The following is a 13,211-nucleotide window of genomic DNA, read 5'->3' on the forward strand; positions in this document are numbered from 1 at the left end:
GCTATATACTATTCCTTCTAATTTGACTAAGATTACCCAAATAAATTATTCTCATTAAATTATCTACTACTGTTATCTCTTATTTTTTATTCCTACATTTTTTATTATACATTTATATTATGACAAATACTATGTCTGTTAACACACTTCTGCATAAAATAAATGTTTTTTGTGTGCATCTCCATTTAATCTCCTTTATGACATGCTGATGTTCGTTGTTTACATGTAGGCCTATGCACCTTATAGGAAGGGTGGCTGTTCTTTGTTTAAAAAAATTAAATAAACGTATCAATGCTGCATTTGTAAATTTGAAGTCTAATAAAAATTACTCTACCGTTTTCTTTTGATTTCTGTCTTCTAGGTAAAAGAGGCCATCCTCGAAATGGATTCTCTCTGTGAGTATTCCAGATAAATATGGTTAATATGAACAAAAGGTAAAGGCACTAAACGTGGCTGTTCACAAAGCAACAGAAAAGGTGTCATTGAGTGCAAGAGGATCACTTCACTGGAAATTTGGAACAATTATTAACTGTTGCGTCCCCATTTGAAGAGTAGAGAACGATTTCTTTAATTCACTGACCTGGTTTTGAGTGAGCGAGCGGTAGTGACTGAGTGATGGTGTTGCTTGCTGTGCTGTGTGCAGACCCAGGGTCTGGGAAGTACCGCTACAGCCCAGAGAGGCTGAAGAAGGCTGGATCCTGCCGGGCTGAAGACTTTTCCGCAGAGGAGAGACCCGGACGCAGGACATCAGGTGAGTTAGTTCCCTCCCCCCTGCACATAGTAAAACCAATGTTGTTTTATGGAAAACAACACCAAAGCCATCTCTTCAGGCTCAATTGGTTCCACTTACCCCACAGTTCTACAGTCTGAAGCTATTTTTAACGAGACTCCTTGGTTTTTGGTTGCGTCTCAAAAGCTCATTGCTTGTGATATCAGTCCATGAGAATACTGTATGTTTGCCACAAATATATTCACTATGCTTCAACTGTCTTTTTTACATTTTAGAACCAGGGAAACAGATCGTAAGGACAACCAAAGGTAAGGCAACAGGGATGCCACTAATTTACTTATCATTGCGATCTTGTTAAAGAGGTCCCTGTTAGAGGCTATTCATTATCATGATAAGATTTGTATGTTAAATGAAGATTGAGACCAGATTAACAGGCTGGCCTGGCTCATAACCCTGGAGCCACTGCTGCTGTGATTCAGGTTCCCTGTCGCCCATACTCAGTCTCAGTATTCACCCCATGCTGTCATTCTGCCATAGTTGGACCCCTGGACAGCCAGATCAAAAGGCCAGACCCCTACTCCTCTCTCAACCCAACACCCCCCTCTGCCCTAGATCACCCATAATGATGTTAATTATGGGCCATATTACTGAAAGCTTTGTCATGCTCAAGCTCTTTTCAATAGTCAAATTCAGTCCTGGCTTTAGATCTGTGGCTCGCGCTGCTCTCATGCCTTCTAATTGACCCGCAGTGATGGGAGAGAATGGAAGGGGAGATGGAGGTGGTTATGGTTATATGAACAGCAGCAATAAGTTAGAAAATAAATAAGTGTGGTTAGGTTCTATTAAAGACTAATGGGTTTTGGAGGAAATTCTCCATGTGTCTTCCCCAGTCAGTCTGCCATGACTGTGCAGTCAGCCTCGTTATCTCTGCTGATTTAAATATAGAGCAACAAAGGGATAAACGAAGTACCTCTGTCTTGTCTCTCTGGCGTCTTTACGCCCTCTCAAATCAATTTAGCTACAAACCTAATGACGTTGTGATTTTCTTGTTCTTCATCTTCCTCAGAGAGGACTGTCCTTGTTAATTGCGTCTCTGAAAGGAGGCACTTCTCATTCAGTTTATCCAATTAACTTGCCAGTTTTCAGATATTATTAGTGCGTTTACAGTATGATATAACTCTACATTCTTGTTGTGGCAGCATTGTTGACATTCTCATATTTTCTCCTCTTCATTATCTTCTCCTGACTTGCAGCCATTCTGAAGGTAAGCTTCCCAATGATGAAAGTACATTTTTCCCTGCCATGTTTTTTTCTCCTCTGTGCAGGAAAGGGAAATCGGTTGACTCCGTTCAATGTGGTCCAGTGAGATGTTGTTCTCACAGGTTTGACACTGACTCTGAAAGGAAATGCAGAAAAAACCTTGCTGAGAGAAATGAACCCCAATAGAGGAATTGCTACTCTAAGCTTATTGGGCTGAACCATATTGTGTTAACCTCTATGGGCTAGGTGGGACGCTAGCGTGCCACCCGTGGTGCACTCCATCAACAGCAGGTGCATTTCAAGAGCGGCAAATTTGAATCCAAATAAATGTCAAAATTCAAATTTTTCAAAAATACAACTATTTTACACCATTTGAAAGATAAACATCTCCTTAATCTAACCACGTTTTACGATTTCAAAAAGGTTTTACGGCGAAAGCATAAATTTAGAGTATGTTAGGACAGTACATTTACAAGAGTTGTGTGTAATGTTTTGTCAAGTCAAAGACAGGGTCACCAAAACCATAAAACCAGCTAAAATGATGCACTAACCTTTTACAATCTCCATCAGATGACACTCCTAGGACATTATGTTAGACAATGCATGCATTTTTAGTTCTATCAAGTTCATATTTATATCCAAAAACAGCGTTTTACTATGGCATTGATGTTGAGGAAATCGTTTCCCTCCAATAACCGGCAGTCAAGTCAGCGTCACAAATTAAATAATTAAAATTAGAAAACATTGGTAAAATATTATATTGTCATTTAAAGAATTATAGATTTACATCTCTTGAACGCAATCAACTTGCCAGATTTAAAAATAACCTTACTGGGAAATCACACTTTGCAATAATCTGAGCACTGCGCCCAGAAAAATACGCGTTGCGATACAGACTAGACGTCATGTTGGGGAGATCTAAAATCGAAAATACTATGTAAATAATCCATTACCTTTGATTCTCTTCATCAGATGTCACTTCCAGGTATCACAGGTCCATAACGAATGTAGTTTTGTTCAAAAAAGCTCATCATTTATGTCCAAAAATCTCCGTCTTGTTAGCACATGATCTAAGCCAGCCGGACTTCTCGTCATGAACGAGGGGAAAAAATATATTTACGTTCGTTCAAACATGTCAAACGTTGTATAGCATAAATCATTAGGGCCTTTTTTAACCAGAACATGAATAATATTCAAGGTGGACGAATGCATACTCTTTTATAACGTATTGGAACGAGGGTACCCAACATGAACTCGCGCGCCATGTGTCTAATGGGACATCATCGTTCCATGGCTCTTGTTCGGTCAGATCTCCCTCCAGAAGACTCAAAACACTTTGTAAAGGCTGGTGACATCTAGTGGAAGCAATAGGAAGTGCCAAAATATTCCTCAGCCCCTGTGTTTTTCAATGGCATAGGTTTAAAGGTAATACAACACATCAGATATCCACTTCCTGTCAGAATCTGTCTCAGGGTTTTGCCTGCCAAATGAGTTCTGTTATACTCACAGACACCATTCAAACAGTTTTAGAAACTTTAGTGTTTTCTATCCATATATAATAAGTATATGCATATTCTAGTTACTGGGTAGGATTAGTAACCAGATTAAATCGGGTACATTTTTTTTTATCCAGACGTGCAAATGCTGCCCCCTAGCCCTAACAGGTTAATAAAGGCAGAGGTTTCTGTCTCAGGATTGTGTTGATTAGTGATGTGTCCACAATGTGGGGCTCACAGCATGCTGGCTTGGCATGATCACATTGTTGTACCTTCATATCTCACGCCGTGCTAAAGCTGTCAGTCACATTGATGCCATTCTTTTCAACACCTTGCAATTACATTAAAAAGGAACATCTCTATGCTGGCCTTGCAATAACACCTCAACTCTCTGTGACTTCAAGCTACAGCACGCAGACAGAGAAGGTGCTCTTCTGGGGGACAGGCGTTCCCTGCAGTCAGCTGCTAGTGTCAGTATGCTGGGCTCCAGTCTAGGTGAGGCTGAGAGGCCTGGTGTGCTGGGAGCCCCGGAGGAGATGCCCTCCTGCGGCCTGAGTCCCAGTGAGGACCCTAAGCCAGGGTCCTTACCCTGCCAGGGGGGCACTGAGCAGCAGGAGGAGAAGGAGAAGAAGGGGGAGATAAACACAGATATTCTGATGGAGGATAACCAGGTAGCCGACTTTGCCAGCTCCAAGCTGGCAGCCATCTCCTGCTGGTACTATAGGGCCAGGGCTTTACTTTCTGCTCGGTTCACAACGGTGAGGCTCACTGCCACCAATGGGTTTCCTATTTCCTCTGCAATTTCACTGGCTTGCCAATCAGCCATCTCCCTCTCTGTTTACCTCTGCCTTGATGCAATTCACTAAAACCCAGCTACCATTTGCCATACTCATGGAATGCTTCTGGTTTTCACACTCACATAATAACTGCATGGACTAAACCTTCCAGGAATGGTAACAACAATCAGTATCATGGACTGGTCACTACAGATCAGATTTATAAATCATCATGTTTGTGACTTCATTGAATGTTGGGGAAAATGTGACTATTAAAAGATCTGTTATTGTTTGAATTTGAGTTTTTTAGAATGGAATGGGTAATAGTGATGGTGGGAAAAATCAAGTTACATCGTAATAGAATTTTGGATGATATTATATTGATACTTGACTCAGTATCGATTTAATTAAATTGTTGTTTTGTTGCTAGGTAGCCTTAGCTAGCGCTAGTCGGTTGTACCTGCGCCAAAACTCTGGTATTTTTCATCCTATAGCTTGTTCTCCATCTCTTTTTTTTAATAGAGCCAACATGTTATCAGCACTTTTATTTCCATGACTGATCAAACCAAATGTTGTCATGCTCTGTCTCTCTGCAGCAGACATATAGTGAGCAATATGTTTGGAACATCATATCACAGTTTTGAATCGCAATACATATAGAATCGTGAGAATTTCAATACGTATTGTATCGTGATAATGTTGTATGGTGAGGTCTCTGGCAGTTCCCAGCCCTAATGGTTAACACGCACACTACCATGCTTTTCTCGTGTGTTGCGGGGCATTCCAGACCCCAAAAATTGTCAAAGCCTTCAAACACCCAAGTCATAGACTGTTCTCTCTGCTACCGCGTGGCAAGCGGTACTGGAGCGCCAAGTCTAGGTCCAAAAGGCTCCTTAACAGCTTCTAACCCCAAGCCATTTTTTTTTTTACCCTGCTGCTATTTGCTGTTAATTATCTGTTAATTATTATTATTAATTATTATCCATAGTCACTTCACCCCTACATGTACATATTAACTCTGTACTGGTACCCCCTGTATTTAGCTTAGTTATTTTATTGTGACACTTTTTTTACTTTAGTTTATTTAGTAAATCAAATTCTATTTGTCACATGCGCCAAATACAACAGGTGTAGAACTTACCGTGAAATGCTTACTTACAAGCCCGTAACTATTTCTTGAACTGCGTTGTTGGTTAAAATATTTACTAAATGAAATAAAAAGTAACACAGTAAAATAACAATAACGAGGCAATGTATATTTTCTTAACTGCATAAAATAAAAAAAGATTTCACCTTTTATTTAAAGGTAGGCCAGTTGAGAACAAGTTCTAATTTACAACTGCAACCTGGCCAAGATAAAGCAAAGCAGTGTGACAAAAACAACAGTTACACATAAACAAACGTACAGTCAATTAACACAATATAAAAATCTGTATACAGTGTGTGGTAAGGAGGTAAGGCAATAAATAGGCCATAGTGGCAAAGTAATTACAATTTAGCAATTTATACTGGAGTGATATATGTGCAGATAAGGATGTGCAAGTAGAAATACTGGTGTGCAAAAGACCAGAAAAGTAAATATGGGGATGAGGTAGGTAGGCGGTTGGATGGGCTATGTACAGCTGCAGTGATCAGTAAGCTGCTCTGACAGCTGACGCTTAAAGTTAGTGAGGGAGATATAAGTCTCCAACTTCAGTGATTTTTGCAATTCGTTCCAGTCATTGGCAGCAGAGAAGTGGAAGGAAAGGCGGCCAAAGGAGGTGTTGGCTTTGGGGATGACCAGTGAGTGATACCTGCTGGAGTGCGTGCTACAGGTGGGTGCTGCTATGGTGACCAGTGAGCTGAGATAAGGCGGGGCTTTACCTAGCAAAGACTTGTAGATGACCTGGAGCCAGTGGGTTTGGCGATCAATATGTAGCAAGGACCAGCCAACGAGAGCTTACAGGTTGCAGTGGTGGGTAGTATATGGGGCTTTGGTGACAAAACGGGTGGCACTGTGATAGACGGCATCCAATTTGCGGAGTAGTGTTGGAGGCTATTTTGTAAATGACGTCGCCGAAGTCAAGGATCGGCAGGATAGTCAGTTTTACGAGGGTATGTTTGGCAGCAGGAGTGAAGGAGGCTTTGTTGCAAAATAGGAAGCCGACTCTAGATTTAATTGTGGATTGGAGATGCTTAATGAGTCTGGAATGAGAGTTTACAGTCTAGCCAGACACCTAGGTATTTACAGTTGTCCACATATTCCTAGTCCGAACCGTCCAGAGTAGGAATGCTTGTCGGGCAGGCGGGTGCAGGCAGCGATCGGTTGAAGAGCATGCATTTAAGAGCAGTTGGAGGCCAAGAAAGGAGTGTTGTAAGGTGTTGAAGCTCGTTTGGAAGTTTAAGTGTCCAAAGAAAGGCCAGATGTGTACAGAATGGTGTCGTCTGCGTAGAGGTGGATCAAAGAATCACCCGCAGCAAGAGCGCCGTCATTGATCTATACATACATCATTGATATACACTGCTCAAAAAAATAAAGGGAACACTTAAACAACACAATGTAACTCCAAGTCAATCACACTTCTGTGAAATCAAACTGTCCACTTAGGAAACAACACTGATTGACAATAAATTTCACATGCTGTTGTGCAAATGGAATAGACAACAGGTGGAAATTATAGGCAATTAGCAAGACACCCCCAATAAAGGAGTGGTTCTGCAGGTAGGGACCACAGACCACTTCTCAGTTCCTATGCTTCCTGGCTGATGTTTTGGTCACTTTTGAATGCTGGCGGTGCTTTCACTTTAGTGGTACCATGAGACGGAGTCTACAACCCACACAAGTGGCTCAGGTAGTGCAGCTCATCCAGGATGGCACATCAATGCGAGCTGTGGCAAGAAGGTTTGCTGTGTCTGTCAGCGTAGTGTCCAGAGCATGGAGGCGCTACCAGGAGACGTGGAGGAGGCCGTAGGAGGGCAACAACCCAGCAGCAGGACCGCTACCTCCGCCTTTGTGCAAGGAGGAGCAGGAGAAGCACTGCCAGAGCCCTGCAAAATTACCTCCAGCAGGCCACAAATGTGCATGTGTCTGCTCAAACGGTCAGAAACAGACTCCATGAGGGTGGTATGAGGGCCCGACGTCCACAGGTGGGGGTTGTGCTTACAGCCCAACACCGTGCAGGACGTTTGGCATTTGCCAGAGAACACCAAGATTGGCAAATTCGCTACTGGCGCCCTGTGCTCTTCACAGATGAAAGCAGGTTCACACTGAGCACATGTGACAGTCTGGAGACGCCGTGGAGAACGTTCTGCTGCCTGCAACATCCTCCAGCATGACCAGTTTGGCGGTGGGTCAGTCATGGTGTGGGGTGGCATTTCTTTGGGGGGCCGCACAGCCCTCCATGTGCTCGCCAGAGGTAGCCTGACTGCCGTTAGGTACCGAGATGAGATCCTCAGACCCCTTGTGAGACCATATGCTGGTGCGGTTGGCCCTGGGTTCCTCCTAATGCAAGACAATGCTAGACCTCATGTGACTGGAGTGTGTCAGCAGTTCCTGCAAGAGGAAGGCATTGACGCTATGGACTGGCCCGCCCGTTCCCCAGACCTGAATCCAATTGAGCACATCTGGGACATCATGTCTCGCTCCATCCACCAACGCCACGTTGCACCACAGACTGTCCAGGAGTTGGCGGATGCTTTAGTCCAGGTCTGGGAGGAGATCCCTCAGGAGACCATCCGCCACCTCATCAGGAGCATGCCCAGGCGTTGTAGGGAGGTCATACAGGCACGTGGAGGCAAACACACACTACTGAGCCTCATTTTGACTTGTTTTAAGGACATTACATCAAAGTTGGATCAGCCTGTAGTGTGGTTTTCAACTTTAATTTTGAGTGTGACTCCAAATCCAGACCTCCATGGGTTGATAAATTGGATTTCCATTGATTATTTTTGTGATTTCTGTTGTCAGCACATTCAACTATGTAAAGAAAAAAGTATTTAATAAGATTATTTCTTTCATTCAGATCTAGGATGTGGTGTTTAAGTGTTCCCTTTATTTTTTTGAGCAGTATACATTGTTGGTTAAGGGCTTGTAAGGAAGCATTAAAAGGTAAGGTCTACATCTGTTGTATTCAGCGCATGTGACACAATTTGCTTTGAAAATCAACATTGTAGAGGAAACAAGTTAGCAATTAGCCTAGTGCTTATTTGATGGGTGCATTTGCATTGAGTCAGTGGATCCACAGAGCTGATGTATGACTTCAAAGGTGAATTTGGCTGTCAAATCAGGGAGTCAGGATAATATGTGCTTTGGTCTTCGTTAGTTAAAAGGTTTCCCTTTTGATTTTTCCCCAAACTTTAGAGGAGCTTTATTAAGGTTAATTGCTATAATGGCATTAAAATTGCTTGAATGTTGACCATCCTGTAATATGAATGTCAGCTGTCTATATAATGTATGTATTGTCACACATGCTTTAAAACCAAATGCAAATCAGTGCTGCCCAGCTTGTGACTGTCTGGAACCAGATGATAGAGAAGTCTTGTGATACTCCGCTGTATGGATTTGGCCATCTAAGACCCAGTGTTCACCCTGAGCATGCTGCAGTCCCTTTCATGTTGTGTTCTGCTACCCCAGGATGAAGAACACCATGAGGTTCTAGTTAAGAAGGGACCAATGGGGGAGAGGATGGAGACATCAGCCCAGGAGATCAGCGAGTTGGCTACAGAGGAGACCTTCACTGACCAGGTATGAAGAGTTTGGACTGGCTGGGTCAAAGTTAAGGTGAGCTTGGCACCCAGAACCAAATCTGTCACATGAGACTAGGCTTCAAGAGATTCTGAACAGATTAATGTTTTCTTTTGTCGAACTGTATATCTCAAATACAGGGGATATTAACAGAAAAGTCTTAAATCTTTTGAGGGGATGGGAATTTGGGAAGACTGGTAGGTGGTCCAAAATGCTTCTGATCTAATACAACTTTGGGGTTGTGTATTTATGCCCTGTAAATGAATGTCCCCGCCATGCTGTTGCCCTCTGTCATCTCTCATGGACAGGGAACATTTTGATAGATCCAGGGTGCTCTGTCTGCTTCCAAGCTGAGTGTAACAAGTTGTTTTGATCCCTCTCTTATTTCTTACCCGCAGCTCCCACTGCATTCCCCAACACACACACACTCTGCCACAGCCAGACTGCAGCTGGAAATTAGTCTGTTATAACTGCACACTGGGGTCAAATCTGTGAAATTAAAACTGTTATACTGTTTTTTTTAAAGTGCTACATTTTACAGCAGAGGCGTATGAAATGGCCGGTGGCAATTGTGAGGAATTGGCTATAAAGATAAAAATGGAATCAAAATGCTCTGATCGTTTTATTACACATTCTACTGTGACTCTGTCATGTTGTCAGAATATTCGACTACATGCACTACCAGACATGGATCAGAGATCATGGCTGCTGTAGCAGATTTAACCTGATCATTTGACTTGGCTCATGTCAGATAATGACTGGTGATTTATAACTACCTGTTGGCTTATCATATCCATATTGCTTTATTCCATCCTGATTTTAATATTCATCTTCCTTCCTCCTTATCCAGGTGTATGTGGAGGAGGTGCCTCCTCAAAGCAGTGCTCCTACGGTAGTAGTGATGGAACAGAGTGAGGCGAACCCACCCCTATACACAGAGCCTGATGCTTTGCCGACCCTGCCTCCCAGACAGCCTGTGACGTCTCAGACACTGGAGCCTGAGAGGGGTATCTGGGGGGGAGGAGTAGAGGAAGCGGGAGGGGAGGAAGAGGAGAGTGACTGCTCTGTCCAACAGGACGAGATGAACTCATCAGTGACAAATGGAGAGTGTTCAGAGTTTGGTGCGGCGGTGGGAACTGAGACCAGCCGCATCCTGCCTGCCTCTGTGTTGGACCAGGGCAGTGTAATCACTGAGCATTTTGTCGGCAGCCTGGTGGTCTCAGAGGATCTGTGTTCCCTGGGCTGCCCCTCACCTCAGCTGGGCAGCAAGAGCAGCAGCACACCCTGTCTGAACACCGAGCTCGAGGAGGAGGTCCAGACCCTGGTTAACTCCACCCCAGAGCACCCACTGCTCCTGAAAGGCAACACCTCACCGCCTGCCCCTAGACCAGACCACCTCATGGAGGTGGAGCGCAGATCCACTCTCTCCAAGCAGGACCGGATACTCATCCACAAGATCAGGAGGTACTATGAGCATGCAGAGCACCAGGATGCCAGCTTCAGCATCAAGCGCAGGGAGAGCCTGTCCTATATTCCTGCAGGCCTGGTCAGACACCTGAGCCGGCAGCTCAACAGCAAACCCCAGGACCAAGCAGTTCCAGGCCACAGGAAGGTCTCCCCGAACAACCGGCCCACATCCTGGTCAGTGTTCGACCTTCCTGGCTTAGAAAAAGAGCAGAGGACTAATAATACCCCTGTGCTGGAGCCACAAAAAGCTGCAGACGTCAAGCCCAGGTCCCAGAGTGTCAATGATGCTCCTGTTGGAGACGAGGATGAGTTCTTCAGACCATCCTTGGACATGGTCCAAGTGTGGCAAGACATAGAGATGGAGGAGGTTTATGGGAGCCTTGGGAAACCCAATGGTATCCAGGGTACAGAGGACATTGTCCATCCCAGATCACATCTATCCCGGAAGGGGGGAACCAGCAGCGAGAGCCCTGAAGCTGAGTATATCGAGCCCCTGAGGATCCTGGAGGAGTCAGACATGGGTGCTGTCTCAGAGGAATCCCCATCACCCATCACAACCTCCCCAGACCCCTTCTCAGGGCAGGAGTCCTGCCAGAATAAGACTCCCAAGTCCTGGGAGAGAGGCACAGTCAGTAGAGCTCCCCTCCCCAGGACCATCAGCCTGCGTTCAGGGGTGGAAGAGGACCTGATTCTGCAGGATATGGAGAAGACGAAGAACAAGGTTTTCCAACTGGCCCGCCAGTACAGCCAGCGCATCAAGAACAGCAGGCCCGTGGTGAGGCAGAGAAACATGGAGGCTGAGAACCACCTTGCCCTTAAGAACCTGCCAGCTGTCTATGAGGAGAAGGTCCAAAGGAGAGACTGGGGTAAGCTGTCAGGGATCTGTTTTAATGTTTTGCTGACCCATTATGATTTGATACTCTAATCTGCAAAGCTAAAATGATCAAACTGCTGTCCCTGATCTCTGCCCTGTCTTTCTGTGTATGCAGGTAGGCCTAACCTGACACTGTCACTCAAATCCTATGAGCAGGTGGTCGTGCATGAGCGGAGGACCCCAAGCCCAGTCCCAAGTCTCAACTCTGGGGCTAGCTCACGGGTCACGTCCCCCTGTCCCAACAGTCCTCACAACCCAGTGCAGACACAGAGTTTCCACTGGCCAGATGTCCAGGAGCTGCGCTCCAAATACACTAACCACAGGCTGGACCCTGGTTCCTCCCACCCATCACCTGTCAGCCATAGCTGCTCCGTCCCAGAGAGGATGCAGAGTTGCACTGAGGACTTCAGTACCTCATGGAGCCCCGATGGCTACTCATCCAGCTGCAACTGCTCCACAGACACTAACAGTGGACTAACAGACTCACTTGAAACTATGTCATCCATGGACCACCAGGGTGGGGATTCTGTGGGAGAGGCTCAGCCACGGCTTTGCAGGTGGCACTCTTTTGATCACTTGCTAGGAACACTGCCTCTACAGGAGCTGCAGAACCTTCAGGAGACAATGAGGAGCTGTTACATGGCTGGTCAGGCTACCCTGCCCAACGAGCACAAGGTTATTATAGTGGAGAGGGTTGCTGGCGATGGGCCAGAGGAGACTGGAGGGAAGACGAGAGTGGAGGAGCAAGGAGCTAAAGGAAAGACCAAACTTAAAATCTCAAAAAGCCTCGACTACCAGTACTGTGCCAAGAGGTCTGCACTGACTTCAGACAAAAAGATTGAGAGTAGTCTGGTAAAAAACCTACGAGCAAAATTCCAGAACTTGGGGTCAAACACTGTAAATGCCACGCCTATTTGATCGCTTTCTGTAATGAAATAAGCCTTTTCTTACCTATATATGCAATTGACGTTGAGAAATATGAATATAAATACTGTCTATTAGGCAGTAACTACTGCTACTGTGTTAGGAGTACCATTTTCATGTTCATTTTCTACTTTTTGTCTGTATTATCACCTTATCTCACATCAGTCTCTTTTCTCACTTCTGGTGTTACCTACTAAGGATATTGAATAATCAAGAGCACCCCATGGGAGAATATGTTGTGACTTTGTAAAATGTGTAAATAGATGTAAATGTGTCTTGTTCTTACACCATCATAAAATGTGTTTACATGAAGAGAATGACTATGTATATAAGAAAAATGGTTTGGAGAAAAAACATCAGCATATTGAAGTAGATCTGTCCAGATTACCCAATTCCCCCCCCCCCCCCCCCCCCCCTGTGTAACGATGCAATGGTCATCCTCTATTTGTGATTCAATTGTGAGGGTCATAAGCAAGGAAATAGTGAAAAGAGATATGCGACTTAATATATAAATGGGAGTAAATCTGGAAGGCTGGGCCATAATTAAGTTATTTATTGCGGATTTACAGCCATTAGGATTCACTCAACCCTGTTTGACCTTTGGTCAAAGTGTTTTTCCTTCAGTTGTTTAAAAATGGGAGATGTCTGTGCTGTCTACTATTCAGCCAAATGTGCCATATTTAGCTACTCCTCAGTACTATGATTGTTTCCATACATCACTGGAGTTGTTTTCTGTTTTCTTGTTATTTATAAAATGATCCTCATCTTCGTAGACCTTTGCATTCCAGAAACGGCACAGAATAATTTTATACTTGAAATGGCAAATATGCTCAATAAAATCTGAGCTATTGAAATTACAGTACATCATTTATTTGTGGTTAATGTCAGTAGGACAAATAATCAAATATGAAAAATGGATTCCATGTCTTGCTGAGTTAAATTATTCTGAATGACTGGGTCT

General features: G+C 44.3%; 1 protein-coding gene across 1 annotated transcript in view; it reads left to right on the forward strand.

Annotated features, from left to right (window-relative positions):
* Positions 1-13,109, forward strand: part of LOC106582172 (pleckstrin homology domain-containing family G member 3) — a 64,425-nt gene extending 51,316 nt beyond the window's left edge. Inside the window, exons 12-18 of the mRNA XM_082956558.1 lie at positions 362-395; positions 644-751; positions 1,006-1,038; positions 3,838-4,157; positions 8,875-8,985; positions 9,836-11,318; positions 11,442-13,109. Of these exons, the coding sequence (XP_082812684.1) occupies positions 362-395; positions 644-751; positions 1,006-1,038; positions 3,838-4,157; positions 8,875-8,985; positions 9,836-11,318; positions 11,442-12,244 (2,892 nt within the window). The 3' untranslated portion in view covers positions 12,245-13,109. The remainder of the gene's footprint in view (positions 1-361; positions 396-643; positions 752-1,005; positions 1,039-3,837; positions 4,158-8,874; positions 8,986-9,835; positions 11,319-11,441) is intronic.
* The last annotated feature ends 102 nt before the right edge of the window (positions 13,110-13,211 follow it).

This window comes from Salmo salar, chromosome 01, assembly GCF_965601325.2.
Source record: "Salmo salar chromosome 01, fSalSal1, whole genome shotgun sequence".
In the NCBI taxonomy this organism is placed as follows: domain Eukaryota; kingdom Metazoa; phylum Chordata; class Actinopteri; order Salmoniformes; family Salmonidae; genus Salmo; species Salmo salar.